The sequence below is a fragment of the Rhipicephalus microplus genome, chromosome X, assembly GCF_043290135.1.
Source record: "Rhipicephalus microplus isolate Deutch F79 chromosome X, USDA_Rmic, whole genome shotgun sequence".
Taxonomy (NCBI): Eukaryota; Metazoa; Arthropoda; class Arachnida; order Ixodida; family Ixodidae; genus Rhipicephalus; species Rhipicephalus microplus.
In genome coordinates, this window is record NC_134710.1 from 231,537,897 (window position 1) to 231,556,537 (window position 18,641).

The 18,641-nt window shown below is 41.2% G+C and overlaps 1 protein-coding gene across 9 annotated transcripts in view; it reads right to left on the reverse strand.

Annotated features, from left to right (window-relative positions):
* LOC119187874 (uncharacterized) overlaps positions 1 to 18,641 on the reverse strand; it is a 244,152-nt gene that overhangs the window by 12,830 nt on the left and 212,681 nt on the right. For 8 of the 9 annotated variants that reach the window (XM_075878776.1, XM_037435978.2, XM_075878780.1 and 5 more), the window contains 3 exons: positions 14,776 to 14,972; positions 9,091 to 9,231; positions 4,046 to 4,129 (listed from right to left, as the gene is read on the reverse strand). In XM_075878776.1, the coding sequence (XP_075734891.1) occupies positions 4,046 to 4,129; positions 9,091 to 9,231; positions 14,776 to 14,972 (422 nt within the window). The remainder of the gene's footprint in view (positions 1 to 4,045; positions 4,130 to 9,090; positions 9,232 to 14,775; positions 14,973 to 18,641) is intronic. The other variant, XM_037435979.2, reaches the window with a different exon arrangement.

Here is an 18,641-nt window from a genome sequence, read left to right on the forward strand (position 1 = left end):
ACTCCTCGATGCATACATGCATGACAGTGCTTCTCTAGTAGCTGGATAAAAATATTTCACTTTCGCTTTATTTCCTTAAAGACCCCGAGTGGGGGCATTACATAAGGGATGGGTGTACAGTACGGATAGATGATACATGACCATTCAGGATGAGAGGTGCACTTTTACAGCAACAATGAAAGCATCTGGGTTGGTGGTGGCAACGACGATGTAGGGAAGGCCGTTCCAGTTTACAATGGTGCGTGGGAAAAGAGAAGACGAGTAGGTGAGAGTACGGGTTTGAGGACGAGCAACACTTAAGCAATGGCCTGTACGAAGGGATATGCGAGCAGGCGGTGAGATGTAAGGTGGCTGATTGAGTGAACTGTAATACATTTTGTGAAACAGGGATAGGCTGGCAGTGCGATGGCGACAAGAAAGGGTGGGCAGGCCAGTTGCCGCCTTTAATGAGGATACACTAACGTTATACGAATATGATGAGTGAATGAACCTGATGGCGCGGTTCTGCACCATTTCTAATGCGTCTATGAGATAAGATTGATGAGGATTCCAGATTGCGGACGCGTACTCAAGTTTTGGTCAAATTAAAGATTTGTATGCGATGAGTTCAACGTGAGGAGGAGAGCTGCATAAATCACGTCTGAGAAAGCCTAGGGTTTTGTTACTGGATGAGATGACGTTGGACACATGCGGAAACCAATTGAGATCTTTGGAGATAGTTACACCAAGATATTTGAAGGTACTAACAGATTCAATAGGAGTGCTAGCAATTTTGTACGGATAGTGGAGAGGGCTTCGCGAGCGGGTGACGGACATTAATTTACATTTACTGGGATTCAGGACCATCAGCCAGCGATCGCACCAATTCAGGATTTTAGATAAACTGCTCTGCAGCACAGCCTGGTCGGAGGTATTTCTTATTGACTGGTAAATGACGCAGTCGTCCGCGAACATACGAATAGAGCAAGTAACTTCCAATGGCAGATCATTGATATATATCAGGAACAATAGGGGACCCAGCACGGAACCCTGGAGGACGCTGGAGGATACAGGGACGGGGTTAGAGGCTATGTTATTGATACACACACACTGAGACCGATCAGTAAGAAATTCTTTAACCCATTGTATGACATCTGAATGCAAACCTAAGTGGGAAAGTTTTATCAGCAAGCGTTGATGTGGTACCTTGTCGAAGGCTTTAGCGTAGTCAAGGATTATTGCGTTTACCTGTATATTAGAGTTCATGTTGGAATGCAGATCATGAATAAAAAGAGCGAGCTGTGTTTCACAGGACAGACCTTTGGGAAAACCATGCTGTGATGAATGGAAAAAATTGTTGGAATCGAGGAAGCTCATGATGTTAGTGTAGATAATATGTTCCATGATTTTACATGGTATGCTGGTTATGGAGATGGGCCGGTAGTTTAATGGTGAAACTATGTTACCTGACTTGTAGACGGGAACGACCTTTCCCACTTTCCATTCGTTCTGTAGAGTGCCTGATGATAGAGACTGATAGAACAACAAGGTTAAGACTGCGGCAGAAATATGTTTAGTGTTTTTTAGAAGTTTAGAAGTGACGTCATCAACACCTGTGGACGAAGAAACCTTTAGCTTTTCAATCAGTGATGCTATGCCTTCGGCCGAGAAATTTATAGCCGGCATTATTGACATGATAGGGGTAGGGCACGCAGGCAGGGGGGCGTCTGGTTCGGCTGTGAAAACGAATGAAAAAGCGGTGTTGAATGTATTAGCGCAATCAGAATCTGAAAGGATATCACCCTGATCCGTATAGATACGGAGAGAGTGGTTGGGCTGAGGGTTAATTATCTGCCAGAATTTACAGGGGTTATTCATTATCATGCGAGGAAGGTCCGAGTGAAAAAAGGAATGTTTACATTGACAAACTTCTGCGAGATATGCGCGTTCAGCTTGATAGTATCTGTCCCACGAGTCGGCATTTGGTTTAAACTTCGCGTTACGAAAGAGCCGCTTCTTTTTGTTCTCAAGTGTTTTAAGGTTTTTGGTATACCACGGCTTATGACAATTAGAAGGAATAGTGGTGACTGGAATATATTTGCCTGCTAAAACATTCATCTTGCCCTAAAAATCTGACCAGTTCTGTTGCACAGAGCGATTGTGAAATGTCGACTCGTAGGACCGATAAAATTCCTGCAGTTCGTCGTTTATGGCCGAGTAGTTACCTTTATTGTAGAGGCGAATTTTTTTTGCTGGGGAATGGTGAAAAAGTGGTTTGAGGCATGAATTACTTTATGGTCGCTTATTTCTTTAAGGTAACTAACTGATGACATGAATTCGGGATGCAATGTCAGAATAAGGTCAAGCGTGTTAGCACAATCTACCGTGACACGAGTTGGTTCTTTTATCAGTTGGGTCAGATTATGGTTAAGGCAGAAGTCCAGAAATTCAGCAGCCTCCGAGTTACCTGTAGCTAATTGCATAGAAGACCAATCAATACTGGGGTAATTAAAGTCGCCGAAAAGCAAGATGCATGCATTAGGGTGCCACTTGGCTAAATCACTCAAAATATTGTTAAATTTGCTGGGAAAATCAGAATGATGAGTAGGGGGCCTGTAGCACACGCCAAGAATAATAGATGAAGGTTCGGTACGGCAGATCAGCCACAGAATTTCGAGGTCACTTGATATATTGACAGGGCAACAAGATAGTTCAGTATGAACGGCGATTAATACCCCACCCCCTCTGCCACCGTGTCTGTCTTTTCCACCGTGTCTGTCTTTTCGAAAAATATCAAAGTTGGGAAAGTTGTTCGAAATTTCAGCATCAGCGATTACACTAGAAAGCCATGTTTCGGTTAGTACAACTACATTACTATCGGATGATGACACCGGATTTGACACTACTTCACGTTTTGGACGGTAGCTGCGAATGTTAGTGAAGATAATCGAGAGTGAAACGGTGGCACGGGGCATGCGAGTAAGGTGGCTGCGCGGTTGACGGGCGTGACGAGATAGCTATAGTTGTTCTTGCACACTTTGTGAAGCTTCATCAAAAAAGAAGCGTCGTGGGCCGATGTGTAGCGTTTTATATTGAAGTGAGAAAGGCATGCACTTATTTTTTGCAAAGGCGACAAGGTGTTTACGTGCGTTTTGTACCCGTTGGGAAAAGTCCTCCCCAATGCCGTATGTGGTACCTTTCAACTTGCGAGCGTTAGTAAGGATCGCCTCTTTCGTCTTAAAGGCAGAAAATCTGACAATTATGGGACGATTATGGCCAGAGGTATGGCGACCCAAGCGATGCACTCTTTCTATTTCTTTTGTGTTGACTGTTAAATTCAGTTGTTTGGAGCAAAGTTGGATGATCGCTTCTTCAGGGTGTGCACGCGATTCAGATGAAGAATCGGGGATACCATAAAAGATCAGGTTGTTGCGGCGGGACCGATTTTCAGCATCATCAAAACGGCTTTCTAAAAGAGAAACACGATACACAGTTTCGGTGTTGTCAGTCTGTACGGTTCCAAGCTGCTGCCGCAAATGCTTGATGTGTTCACAACTCGCTTCCACAGAAGCCACACGCTTAGCGAGCTCGGCGATAGTGTTATTCGTGGCAACAAGTTGTTCCTTAATGTCTTTAATTTCCGTAATGACAGTTGCTTGACCGGCAGTTAGCTTACGCAGCTCGGCGAGAATCGCCGCATTATCGGGTCCTGGGTTCGTCTCGATATCACCCGCGACTAGCAGCTCCTTAGGAACGCAAGACAGCTCCACACTCACAACAAGTAGCAAACAGGCGCTGCGGGCTTGGCAGCTGAAGTAAGAAGTAATTGCTCGACTTTTTTGCGTATAGGCTGTATGAAGGACCAACCTGCATGATCAAGTGCAGAGGATTAGTGGTCACTCTCGCAGAACAGCTGCCGAGCCCACAAGGCGATGCCGACGGGGCCGGTGGCTTTATAGCTTGGGGAACGATTGATGTCGTTGACAATAGGGCCTTCAGAATTTTATCTTTAGGCATCTTTAGGCAAATCTTTAGGCATTTTAGAGTTTTGCAGCTATGCACTTACCAGAATTTCCTCGCGTGCACGCTGTAGGTCACCCGTCTGCTTAGTATATGCTTCCTGTAGTTTTGCAAGTTCCAACCGCAGCTTCTTGCAATGAAAAAAAAAAAAAAAAGAAAAGAAAAGAACAAATATAGTTAGAACACAAAATAACAAACTTATTTTATATAATGAGATTCTTAGACTTGTGTAAATATCTGAGCACTTTGAATATTCAAATGAATACCAACACATTCAAATTCAGTTTGATTCGAATTTAAATTACTGAAAATTAGGTGTACATCAATCTGCATGTAACCCCTGTAAAGGTGGTTTCACTGTATTGAAGAGGTGCTATATCACAAGCACATCCATGGGTAGAAGAGAGTACATGGGCTTGGGAGCAGTCCTAGGAGCAGGCAAATTGCCTTTTGCAGCAGGCTTGGAGCATATACAGAAAGACGTTTTACAGCAGGCATGGAACAGCCAGAAAGGCCTTTTCGAGCAAGTTAAGAGCAGTCAGAGAGAACGTTCAGATCAGCTGTAGGCCCGTTTCACGGCACTTGTGAAAAAACATTTGTTCCATGCCTCATTTTGCCCACACCAAGCTAAACTGTGCAATAGCCTTGTTAACTTGATAAAAATTATGTGGACACTATCAACAGGTTTTTGCTTTTGTTGTAATGTCCCGTATAAAGTAAAAATTGATAACATATCTCTGTTCATCATGTATTTTACCCTACGGATAAAAGCGTGCGAGAGGGGGCAACGAACGTGGCTGAAGCAAGGATAAAACAAGCTGGCTCATCCCCGTCATTCAAGGGCGCATGCGATGACATCACCCAACTCGGGAGGCCTTCTGTCAAAGCCGAGCGAATGTCATGCCCTCCTTCAACGAGCATGAAAAAAGGGGGGTGCTTCTCGGGCAGCAACTGTGAACTTTGCTTCTAATAGCACAGTGACGATTGCTGGCTCGTGCGCTATCTCGGCAGTCATCAGTGGGTGGCGCTCTCGTACGCTTTGTTGGCTCTGCTCTCAATACAAGGAGACTGTGCCAAAAATATTGCTCTCCCTCGCATGGTCGTATTTTCATACTCCAGCATCTTGTAGAGTAACATGAAATCTTATCTGAAAGACTTGGATGTCAACATCATATTTTGCTGCTATTGCATTCGTTGCTGATCCATTGCTATGCAACTGTAACTTCTTTAGCAATGTACAGTTGGCCACACATTTTTAAAACCCGAATGTGCAAAAATGAACTGCCAAGTCCATAAGCACCGTATAAAATAGCACAGCGGCGAACTGAACAATACGCGTATGCGCTTGATGAATAGTCCTGTGCGCCTGTCTTTACCAGGCTGTTCCAGGAGCCTGACACTATCCCCACTTCTCTTGAGCACCAATACTGCCATCCTTTCTGTTTCTCTCTTTCTTTTTCTGAATGCTGCCATTAAGTTATTAAAAATATCAGTTTCTCTGCGAGGGTGAAGCGATGAATGCAATAGCAACAGATTATTATGTTATACGAATGACGACTGGCACCTAACTCTGCTGGATTCAATAGCACGTAACTCTACATTTCACTGGAGAGATGCTCTACTAGCTGTCTCTTTGCGTTGAGAGCACAGCATGTAAAAGGGTTTACAGGCCATTTGTGCTGATGCCTGCCGAGATAGCAGGCGCCCCATCCCTCTCGACCTTACGATCATAGTTCACAGCTGCTGCCCAAGTGATTGTAGCCTTGACGAAACCACTGATATAACTGTTTTGATGAAACTGAAAGCACAATGTTTCAGCTACGTTTTCATGCATGGGGGCACCTTGCAGCTGAATTGGGGTGCTACAACACAGTACGGCACTGATAAGTGGGTTTGGCACAACAGGGGTGGTTCCAAGCAGGTAAACAAGTTTGGAACACAATGGCCCAAACAGCGAAACTATTCTACTGCTGCACACCTTAGAAAATCTACATTGCTACGAAGCCCCTTCTCAAGGTTGCACGAACATATTGCTCTGACATCAATTTGTAAGTTTAGAAGCTTGTTATGCTAGCTTATATGCTATCTGTAGAACAAGACTTAAAATGAGTATATTTTAAAGGTTATCACTTGCATTCTACCCAAGTCAAATCCTGCTACTACTCATAGTTGCTTCCATTCACTTTGAACCAAAAAGAATGACATTTGCACATTGATTCAAATACAAAAAATATTGCACAGGTTATTTGGATCATTGGCAATATGCTAATCTTTCTTCATTATATGTAATATATGCTATTCAAATTTGATTTCAAAATTATTCAAACTAAAACACTATTCACTTCCAATCCACTTAAAACCTAAAATTTACTACTCGCACAAGCCTGAAGATTCTTACTATATAAAGTATTTCATCTTTTATAATTTATATACAAGAAATACCATGTACTTTTCACCAGATTGACCAGAATAAAACGAAGAATGTTTAACCTCAATTTCATTATCACTACTGCCTCGAATGGAAATCAAGGCAGTTAGATGAATCTTCTGCCCATACCGCAGGTGATCCGATTGACTTGGACACAAATTTTGTAGATTCGATTTTTTTTAATTGTGTGCTGTGCGACAGAAAGCGATTGCTGAAGAGGATCAGCATGTTTTCCAGCAGTGACAATGGAGAAACAGTGCACCTCAGCAACATTTTTAATAAAAATCCTGTAAAAGTAAGGCACCTATTATTTCAGCACACAAACTCTATGTCTAGATGGAAACACTTTGTTGCAGCTGAAATAACACTGTTTTGACTAATTAACAAAACCTGCTAATTAATTTTTGTTATTGACTTGATGGCAGTTGTTTATGAAAGGTATAGTGCATGACAATTTATGCACACCCACCTTTCAAAAATCACAAAAGCTACATGTAATTCAAGATATATATCATTCAACTTTATGGCCAATATCGATACTAACCACACCCAGCACGCACGAAACGCAACCACTCTATTATGTCTGACTGAAACTACCCCTTATAAAGAAGTGACAAAGCTTAAAAGAAGGCGTGATGTGGCTGCATTTGTTTGTGAAAAGCGGCAAGTCGTCTCGGCTTCACCAGAAGACCTCCTTACCATTCGTGTGGTGAAAAAAACAACAAAAAATCATGCAGTGTCAGCATTTTCTTTCCCCAGAAAGCTTAAAACTCGGAGGCAGCAACTGTGGTGCTTCAGCCTGCATCTAGACAAAGCTTTTCATACCTTAAGAGCTATTTAAGAAAAAGAGCTATAAGCACCCCACATCACACCCTAAAATTAACTATCCACTTCCGTACTTCAGAATGCTTGCCGATTTTACTAACCAGGCTCAGCTACAGTCTGCCTCGATTCAATTTTTTTCTTTTTTGTTTGTGTATTTTAGTTCTAACATAACAGAGAGGCTGCATTTCCTCAAATCACGCACAATTTTCGTGATTTCTGAAAAAGGGGGTATGTCGTAAAATGCCATACACTACAACTTTCTATTGTAAATGAGTGTCCTCAAGTCAATACATAATAAAAATGTTATTTATTGAGTTGCTAACTAGACATGTCAGTGTCATTTCAGTTTTGGCAAATTATTTTCACTATATCATATAGCGTATTTACTTGCTTTATGGATGCACTTTTTTTCTCAAAAAAATCAGAGCAAAGTTGAAGGTGCGTTTATTATGTGGGGAAAATTTTATGAGAATTTTGCGCGATAAGCAGAAAATGCGGTAATGCAACAAGGTTAGGTCGCTTAGCTTTTCGCACTTGTCATACACGTACAATGTTTGGGAACAGCTTTTTGTTGCACTTCACTCATCTTCGATGGTTGAAGGCGCTATCTACTGTAAGCTTCCCCTGCGCCACTCGCACACTCCATAAAAGCGTTTCGCAGCTTTCTATTCTTGTAATCGTTTAAGGGCAACTGCGGTACCTGCTGTGATCTAGAGGGGCACTCAGAAGCCTGCGCTACAATGCTGGGACGTATTTTGCCAACTCTGAGGCAACTTGGCACGATGACCATGACGAGGCTGTTGACATTAGACCAAGCTACCACTCAAGCATCAAAAACAAATCGTCAATAGAAAGATTAATGACAAAATGCGGCTGCCCTTTCGCTGTTCACATGAGAAGTTACTGTAGGAAAGGTAGCCTTGAACTACGCACAGATAACAAGCATGAAGAGTAAATTGCAACCGAAGCGAGAATCGGGGGTGCTACCATGTTGCAAAAATCGTCACGATCGTTTCTGGGCAACAAGCGATTTTTTGTGGTTTTCCAAAAACCTGTGACGAGAAGGCAATGAATGGCCCTTCACAACAGCCATGGGGACAGCAAACTTTGTAGTCGTCGCTTGAAAATCACGGGCGTGTGGGTGGGCCTCAAAGTTTCATATTTGCAGGAAGCGACCGTCGGTTAGCTCAGGCAGTTTCGTGACCTTCGCTCACTGTGTGCTTATTAACAGCGATGTCTTTATACTCACATTATTTGTGAACCCTGCTGTGGCGCACGGATAATAAAAGAAAGACAGGGGATGTACTGGGTACAGATACAAGAACAATAGGGCGCGCGGCAGCGGGCGTAGCAGGGGAGGGAGTGAGCCAAGAGGGTGGGGGGCAGGCATAATATAAAACGAAAGAAATCCAACGGGCAAGGAGGTGTTAAGTGTCGGTTTGCGGGACTGCAGCGGATGAATGTAGGGGGTGCGTTTATTACGCAGGAAAAAAAAAATACAGATTTTGATGACTGAAGTTGGGGGTGCGTCTATTAAGCGAGTAAATACGGTAGTTACACAGTTTATTTCCACCAAGTGCCATGGATGCTTAGTCACGAAAGCAGGTAACATCAGAATAGAAAAGCAATAATAAATCAGCAGGTTTGAATCTTTATGAAATTGGTATATAGGAATGAGGTTTCCCAAGAACAAAAAATATAGTTTGTTCATTACACTGTACAAGCACAAATACAATTTCATTACACTGTACAAGCACAGAGCACAAAACACTAGCATAATATAGCAACATTTTATACAAACATGCATCATCGTTTATATATAGGAATGCACAAGTCACCTCGAGAGAAGTCTCATCTCTTGGTTCCGGTGCCGGTACAATCGTGAAGCTGCATATCAGCTTGAAGCTATCAGTCAGGCACCCTTTGATAGCTAGGCATCCCTTTGCAGCATCCTCAAGCAGACCTTTGCATTCAGGAGGCTGCAACAAGTAAAAGTGGAGCACATAAAAGCCCATATTCTAAATGTTTGAGCACAGCATTCACACCCATGTAGTGAGACAGAAACGCACTTTTAAAGTCAAGTGGATGCAGATGCACATTGCCAAGTACACGTTTTTACTCTACTGCAAAGCAAGATGCAGACATTAACAGTTGCTTTTGTGAAACTGCGTGATGTGAAGCCAAATGACGAAAAACTGCAAAGAGGAAAGGAAAGAATGTGAATTATGTCAGGTATTGTATGACATGCTGCTTGGTGTGACATGCATTGAAGTGCAACATCACAAATAATCAGCTAAAATGAGTTCATTTAGAAGGCCCTTACAAGGCCTGAATGCAAATTGATTATCAATTTTGATTATCAACAGAAAGTTATGGTGAGTGTTCTGCCAAAATAATTTTTTATGCTGGTTCACTATTTCAAAAGTTTAATTTTTAACGGTTTAAAATGGAGAAGCGCTAGCTGACAGGACAAGAACACACAAATGTAGGTGCAGACTAACAAGATTTTATTTTGAAGAACATATGTATGAAAAACTTATGTGCAAAATCTAAGTTCATTGTGATGCCTCATGAAGGTTAGTGTAAAGGGACATCATATCCTGCACGTGTGACACACGGCTACAACCTTCTGCTGTTGAGACAACTAAGTTAATTGTCAGTTAACCTGACAGTTGCCTCAATGAGTGTCTGTGGGAACATGTGAAGTCTCTGGACATGGAAAAAGGCAGAAACTTAGCAATTGATGCTGCATCGTGCAACTTCACACTGGCATTTGACAAATGCGAAATTCTCAGGCAACACAAAAACAGTAGAACATGTGAGATAGTGCTCGAGTGCTATATTCCAGTTGTGTCGGCAAAGAAAAAGCATAGCTCTGTTCCCCTGCCTGCCCCTTAAGAAGCCAGCAGAAAAAAATGCCAGATAATAACACTCATAACATTGTTTAAAAATAGGGCTACAATATAAAGAAAGCACTGCATAAAACTACGGTAGACTCTCGTTAATTCAAACCCAAAGGGACCTCTAAATTCTGTTTGAATTATTAGAAATTTTCAGATATATGACTATGGGTGAGGTGACACCATACATCATAATTAGACAATAATTTTATTAGATTAGAAAAATTTTAAAGCGTTCTTAACCCCTAACAGCACGCAGTGAACAGATAGCAGAGGTCTAAGGGCCACAAGTTTATTGTTCATTTACTGCTGATCAGACCTTTCACAAAAATCATCAATTGCCAACTGCTTCTTTGCCGTATGTGCCTTCAGCACAAAGCTCTCTATTTCAGTCTAGAAGCATCACGGTTTACCATGCGTGTGCTTTGTTTCAAACATTTGTTTTTTACTAGCAAAGCCTTTTTCCTTGAAGACCTGAGGCGCTTATTTTTCATTTTTATGCTGTTAGGATGATATAAGCACGCAAGTTTTCAAATAGTAGTGGGAAAGCAGCAGATATTTCCTGGTATGAAACAGCAAAAAGTATGGATTAACTGAATGATGGAGTTTGAACTAAGAGGCTTTTAACTGCATTGAAAGAATAGAGAACCAACCAAAAAATTGAATTTTGTTTGAATTCACCGAAAGTACGGATTATCAGATTGAGTTTATCACAAGTCTACTAAAAGCTTTAGACCTGGTTATTTCCTTAAACACGAACCAAATGTCCACTTAATGTCAATTTTCAAACACAGTCAAGCATCATTAAAGGAGCACTGACATCAAATTTACGAATGTGAAGTTTTTTGCATCCATGAGTAGTTTAGTTATCCACCCCCCAGTTGAGATTTGTGACACAAAATACTGCTGATCAACGAATAACTGTGTTATTTTGATTTAACATCATCAGTATCTAGCACGTTTCAAAACAGCTAGAAAGCCTGCCACACATGCCCTCCTGCCAACTGACTATTTCTCCACGGAAGGGAGTGACGTCATGCTTCACTGCTCCGCTAACATTTCGTCTGCTAAGAACACACATTCAATCATGTCTTGTCTCATTTAGCGATATTGGGGAGTTTGGCATGTACATCATCCTGGTATAATCAAAGGGGTCTAAGGAATAGTGGTATAGCAAATGTACACCAGCAGAGACATAAAATATGTTAAGTTTCTACATAAAAAATTTTGTGCTTGCCAGGTGGTCCTTTACGCCTCCAGATGGCGCCACCTATCCAGCCTCTCATGGTTGCGACAGCAGTAACCCAGTATTACAATAGTACAAAGAAGTCTACAGACAAACTAAAATTTACTATTAACGATCCTGCATGTTACTTGCTAGCGACAACGTTGATCTACAATATAAATGACTCCACTTTGATAGCCTGAGATTGTGTTGGCACGTACCAAACGTGTAATGAAACAACACACTCATTGCACTTTTTCGACACTTTTAACAACAAGATTGCAGCTCGCAACAGTTTCCCAAAATGTTGATGAACGAGCACACGTCAAATCATGCTCTTTGCTTTCGCCTGTCTTTTACTAGAGGCTTCAATCTTGTAACTTTACGAAATCATTCAAAGCGGCGCGACAAAGATCAAACATGAAGAATAAAAGCATTGCCAGGTGTTGGCGCCAAAATAAAAAAAATTGAATCCTTGACGTCATCGTTACTAGAACATCCGTCACTCGGTATGGCATGTACCACAGTGAAGATGTCAAAGTAATGTTAATGTTTCAGGGGGCTGAAAGCCCTCTTCGAGCTTTCATATGCTCTTTGCTCTCTAAATAAAGCTTCTAGGTGAAAGACACCATTCAAACTTGGTCAAAATACTTGTGCATACTGAGCAATCAAATGAAGACATATCTAGAAATTTTATGTCAGTGTCCCTTTAGTACACCTGTGCTTTAAAAAATGTAGTAATTGTTAGAACATAGTTCTGATGAATTCTTGAGGTGGAGTCAGCAGGGGTGAGATAGCAGAGTCTAAATTGGGAGTACCTAGTTTTTTGGAGCAGCAGAATTTCAATTCTGGAGCGCAAGAATCTTGGTTTGAAGCAGTTAGTGGCATTTAATATGTCGTCCGGGAAGGTGGAAAAGACAATGTTTTGGCAATATGGGGGCACCAGTGCATGTTTTATTTGGCTAAAAATGCCCATAACATAAACAGATTTTTAAGAAAGCTTTTGAACAGATTATCGCCAGGTATGAACTGCACTACCTTTTTACATACCCCATGACCTAGCTAGGCCTCACCAAAAACATGTTTAAAAATATTTAAAAAGGTTTTGTTGAAAAATACGTTCCCAGAAAACACTGAAAAAAAAAAACAACAACAACACACATCACACTCAAAAGAAATTCATAAACTGTGATTGCACAAGAATCACAGTGGGCCTCCACTGAAAGAAAAGCATGACATGATAGCATGAAGTGTACTGCAAGCTTTTAAGAGACAACAAAAGCCAAAAGCGCGCTGCCCCACCATTCGCAGCCACCTCGAGCAGGACCACCTTCAAGAGTACTGTGCAGGAACCAAGAAATCTCGTTGCACCAACTACCTTGTAAAGTGCGTGCATATGGCACTAAGTGAAAAGCGAATGGTACTGATAACGCCTCTCCACGCGAGTAACTATGCATTATTAACACGGCCCAGGTTGACTTCTTCTATTTTCTTTACTATATTTTAGGCCACCACTGTTGATGTAGAACTCCCGATAGTATATCGACTTATGATTGCTGTTCGCGCCACTCCGCGACTCCCGCAGAGCAGGTAAGAAATTAGTGTCCACGCAAACAAATCGCTGAACGTACATAGGCCGGTTTCATTGCAAAGAAAGAAGAAAAGAAAGAAAAAATGAAGTTCACCAGTCACACTGCGGCACAGTCGCTGACCCAAACATCGGTCGAATGTAAAGCTAAGCCCAGAGCCTCATGTAGCCCAGAGCCGGCATGCAGCGACGCCTTTTAAAACACTTCTTGCGAGCTTCGATTACGAAACAGAGCCATGGCAAATTACCGTTCATCAGTGCCACGTGACATGTGATCGCCAACGTGTCATGAGTCCCAAATAAAGCACCGAGGAGCCTGCTAATATTGTTTGAAATGGTTTGAACACTCGTTCTGTCACTATGGTTTCGCAAACAACCAAATGTTTCTCTCTACCGGCAGACATTGATGTGCCGATTTCGCGTGCGATGACTTTTTTAAATGCAAAATGCAACGAGAACTTGCTTGTCTAAATAAATAAGTAGATAATGGGCGTAAACCGGGAATCGGTTGCACACGTTCTGTCGCTCACAGAACCCCTATTGTGAACCCATGAGCATGCACCAAAGCATCCAGGAGACGCGTCGGATGCAGGGAAATTACTTCACGTTTACAGTTACTCGCTCACGGCAAACGCGCACGTGTAGGTAATTGCACGCAGCAGTGTCAACCTGACAACCGCAGTGACCCGAGGAATGCGCTATGCAAAATAAAGAACCGGAGAGTTAACCCTGCTACACTTGCCACCCGACTCGGTGGTTTTCGCTAAGCCACAGTGGCACCAGAACACACGGCTTAGCTGGTAGAAGCAGCACACTCAATGCACGGCAGCAAATTCTTGCGGGGTAATGCATATTTACAACAGTTTAGAGGAGATTATGACAGCACCATGGGGAGCCTTCATCAAGAAAAGTGCAAAGTAAAAAACATGCTTGGGCGCGTCTTATCAGTCAACGCGGCCTTTTCCCTCCCTGAAACTGAAGTTGGCATCAAAATTCTAGCTTTCTAGGCTGTTCTGGAGCAGTTCGGTGCAATTTTCACAATTTTTATGCTTTTGGAGCAGTTTGGCTCAAGAAAACGGAAATGTATCAAAAATGCGCAATATGCACAGACGTCTCACCCCCCAGAGTTCCGTAGAGTACAATGCATTTTGCCTTGTAGAGCCTAATCCATTCACTCACCACTAAGCCGTAGTAGTCCTATGTCCTCTGGTTAGTGCACCTTGTGTATACCCTGTGTACTACAACAGCTCTTTCTGCCATAAAACTTTACTATGCCACTGGACCTGCCAATGCCATAATGTGCTGTGAAATGTATTCCATCTTTTCTAGCAGTGCAGAAATCGGTTGATCAACGAGTGCTTCTTCTACATAATTGTGGACTTCCACCTTTGCGAGTAAGCATTGAGATAGGGCGAAGACGAGATGGTGGCCGCCAACAAACATTCCATTATGAATTATCACTGACAACCCTATCACAATCAGTTCTTTGAGCTATCTGCTTGGGCAAAAGTGTGGCGTGGCACTAGTTAAAGCCTATCAAAAAAAAACAGCCACATTTCTGTGTTAAATATCAAAGCAGGGCCTGTTTGACATAAAAGCAAAACCAAACAAAGTGTGCATCAAGCTTTCCTGGCTGTTATATTATAGCTTCAGACATTCATAGAAATTCCTTTTTTTTTTGCTTGAAGTTTTTTTTTTGCCATTCTCTTTTGAAAGAAAAACAAAAAATGTACAACAGTGAACTCCTGCCACATCTTTAATTAGTATGCACATTTTACATGCTTAGTAATGGTAAAAACTGTGAACTGACCTCTGTGCAGTCTGAAGCGAAATCGGCTAGAGCTTCCAGTGCTTGTTCAACAACACTTTCTACTCGACGAATCAGGCAGATACTTTCGTCCACCCGCTTCTTTAGCTGTTCATGATCAGACAACTGGACAATGGCCGACATGCGAACTCCAGGTGATGAAATATTGCAGGAAAAAGCAGGTAGTCCACTCTTTGAAGCTGTAAGAGGTGGCAACAAAACCATCACAAACCTATTTCCCAATGCCTCAAAATGTGCCGTAATATATAGACTTGAACACAATATAAACCTGAAATAGCAGAGAGAAACTTGCAAAACATTTATTGTTCACTAACTGAATGCTGAATAACAAATAGCCATCAGTCATATTACAGTTACCCTTCAGTATAACTAAATTGGTGAAGTAATTTGCAATTTACTTTATTATACTAAAACTCTTAAATTGAAATTTGACTATCTATGACAAGCTTTGTTGGCAAAGGTTTCTTCGCTCAGGAAGTGAAAGAAGAATGTTCGAAAAGGCATGATAATACAGCCGGTGGGCCAGAGGGCAGTATACTTGGGCCTCTTTAACATTTATATTAATGATATTGCAAACTTTGATGATCAATCCAGATTTATTATTTATGCAGGTGACACCACAATCCTCCAGCCAGCTGATATACACATTGAGCTATCTTCCCATGGTAATAATGTTTTAGGCAAGCTAGAACTTTGGAGAAAGCAAAATGCACTGCTAGTTAATGTAAATAAAAGTAAAACTAATTTTTAATTCCGTAAATAAAAAATCAGATACTTTAGTATATTCGCGGTATAAATCCCAGCCAGTTGAAATTGTCAGGTCAATAAAATCACTAGGAGTTCATTTCACACAGGATTTACAATGTAATAATCGTGTCCACAGCATTTTATTAAAAGCATCCAGAGTGTTTCGTATACTTTGGTGACATAAATCTGTTTTACCTTCAAAGGCAAAGCTTGCTATATGCCACACTTTATTCCTTTCACATTTGAACTACTGCATGTTAGTGTGGGCGACGACGACTAAAACTACTTTACAAAAAATCTCATCTCTTCATAATAAAATCCTCCAACTAATTTATAACCTTCCTCACAGACATATAACAGATCACTTGTTTAGAGAACATGAAATCATCAATATTTATAACCTATACATTTAAAGGCTTTTACGTCACTAGTATAGGATAAAAAATAAATGTTTATCTACTTTCACAGATATCGCTTCTATGAAACGTTATCAACCAAAATACCAACACTATCATCAGCCACCTTGGATGCTTTTTTGTACAAAAAGTAACTATTGACAACAAAAATTACTTATCAACTACCATTACAATGACACAGGTTATATTCATCAGGTGTTAACATAGCAGACATCACCCCTTCTCAACTTCTCTAATATCTTATCAATGCTTCTGGTAATTAAGATTTACCTTCAAAGTTCGTAGCTAAAAATTGGGAAAAACAATCAACAAGAACACAAGGAATGAAAATGCAATCACTGCTGCATGTAAATCATGTGTTTAGTGTATATTTGTGGTTTACATATTGCGACTTTTGATTTACTTTTTTATATATGTTTATTGCACTGTGTGTGTGTTTTTTTGTTTTTGTCAGCACAACCATCTGCAGTGAGTTTGAAAGCTTTATGATTATTAATTTTGTTAATTTTGTGTATTTTTGTCAGCTATGGTGTTATGTAGCCGCCAACACCACTGCCTTATGTAAATAGGGGGGTGAGAACTATTCAAGCGGACAGTTGCTTTTATTCTCACCTCCTCAATCAACTGTGTATTAGTGGAAATAAACCACTATTAGTGTATTATTATTGTTATAATACAGCGGCACAAAACAACTTAGAGGGTGCTTAAGCTTTGCCTTGAACAGTGCAATGTGAGGGTGCTGAAGGGACCTTGACTTCTCATTCGCTTCCCATGCAGTTTTTCATCGGACACATCAACTGTGTTTTGAGGAAAGTAACATCTGTGGTCACGACATTGTCCGCTGTGTGCTCTCCTATGGCACCTACTGCAACCACAGTTGCAAATACCCACTAACGTATAAGCCTTTAAGGCAATACGTGTGCCTGCATGCCTGCATACTTTGTTGGTGCCATGGCCGACGATAAATTACACCTGAGCTTTCTGTAATGAACTGGGCAGCGAAATTTACAATGGCCGTGTTTTCAGTTTTGTGAAATTATGCGAACAACTGTCAGAAGAATTGAGCGAGTCCAATATGGCACTGCGAATTATCACTGCATGTATGCAATAGTTCAATTACAGCGTTTTTAAACAAGCTTTATTACTGAACATGCACACAATTTTATGCAGCTTAAAGTGGTGCCACTGGTAAGTGCAAGAAGCAAAAAACAAAATTTATCAGCTTCTTAAAACTTGTTGCACCAGTGCCCTCACTTCAGAACTTTCATTTGTAGTAAAGGTGCCTGTTCTGATTGCTTTCACTGGGACATTATCCCACATTCCTCATAGAGCCCTCAATAGCATCTTTCGAAGTTTGGGATCATGGAAGGCAAGCTGTGTGTTATCCCAAAGCAAGATAACTCACCAACCGCAAGGACCGAACCTGCAATCTTCAAATGACGCTTGCAATAACATCCACTTGCCACCACAGTTAGGATCACTGCCAACACTAACAGATTTAAATGCAAAGATACACTCAATGAAGTGGTTGGGGGATGATTGTTGCTGTAGCTCAACAAGTAGAAAATAGGACACATTATTTTAAGGTTGCAGGTTTGGCCCCTGCTGGTGACACATTCTCCTTTTGTCCACTTTTATTTCTTCACATTTATATCATAATTACTACAAATAACATCTCCAATACTTTCCTTGGCCTTTTATATTAGTTCTCATTACCACAAGAAAGCATTTTAGTATTAACATTCTCCGTGTGCCTGTGCCCGCTGCGGTGGTCTAGTGGCTAAGGCAATCGGCTGCTAACCCGCAGGTTGCGGGATTCTCGGCCGCGGCGGTCGTATTTTCGATGGAGGCGAAAACGCTTGAGGTCTGTTTGTTCAGACTTAGGTGCATGGTAAAGAACCTCAGGCGGTGAAAATTTCCGGAACCCTCCACTACAGAGTCTCTCACAATCATATCGTGATTTTGGGACGTTAAACCCCAACAATTATTGTTATATTACCGTGAGGGAGCACACTCTAAAATAACTTTTTTTGATTGTTTACATAAATGCCTTTGTTTTGACCGCTGAAAATATCAAATGGATTGCGTATGCAGACGACACTGAACTTTTTTAAGCCCACAAATTCAGAGATGCTCACAAATTGTGTGACCACTGAGATACGGGACATCGAAAATTGATGCAATAAAAACAATTTAAAAATTAATGCTAAAAACACACATGTGATTATGTATCGTCCTAAGCATGAGGTCCTACATCTAAAAAGCAAGTTGTATTTGAACAATGAAATTAAAATTTCAAGTGAGGTAAGAGCACTAGCAGTTACATTTTTTGAAAATTTACTTAGGAACAAGCATGTCAACTGTCTTTGCAAAAAGCTAAACAGAATAACAGGACTATTACATAGACTCCGGCATGTCTTACCCACCATCTTCACTGAGTATAACTTTCTTTCTACACAAAGTTACTGCCACAGTCTGGGCTACGACATCAAAGCAAAATATCACTAAGTTTAACCTCTTTCATTGTGAAATTCTATATAGCACAGGACATGTAGATATTTGGTAAGCACAATTTTGGCATACCAATTATGAGCAGCAATTGGCATCGTGTCGTAGTGCTATCTTTTAAACACCTTAACTACACATGGATTAAGCCTGGATAGCATGTTTTCTTGCTCCTTTTTC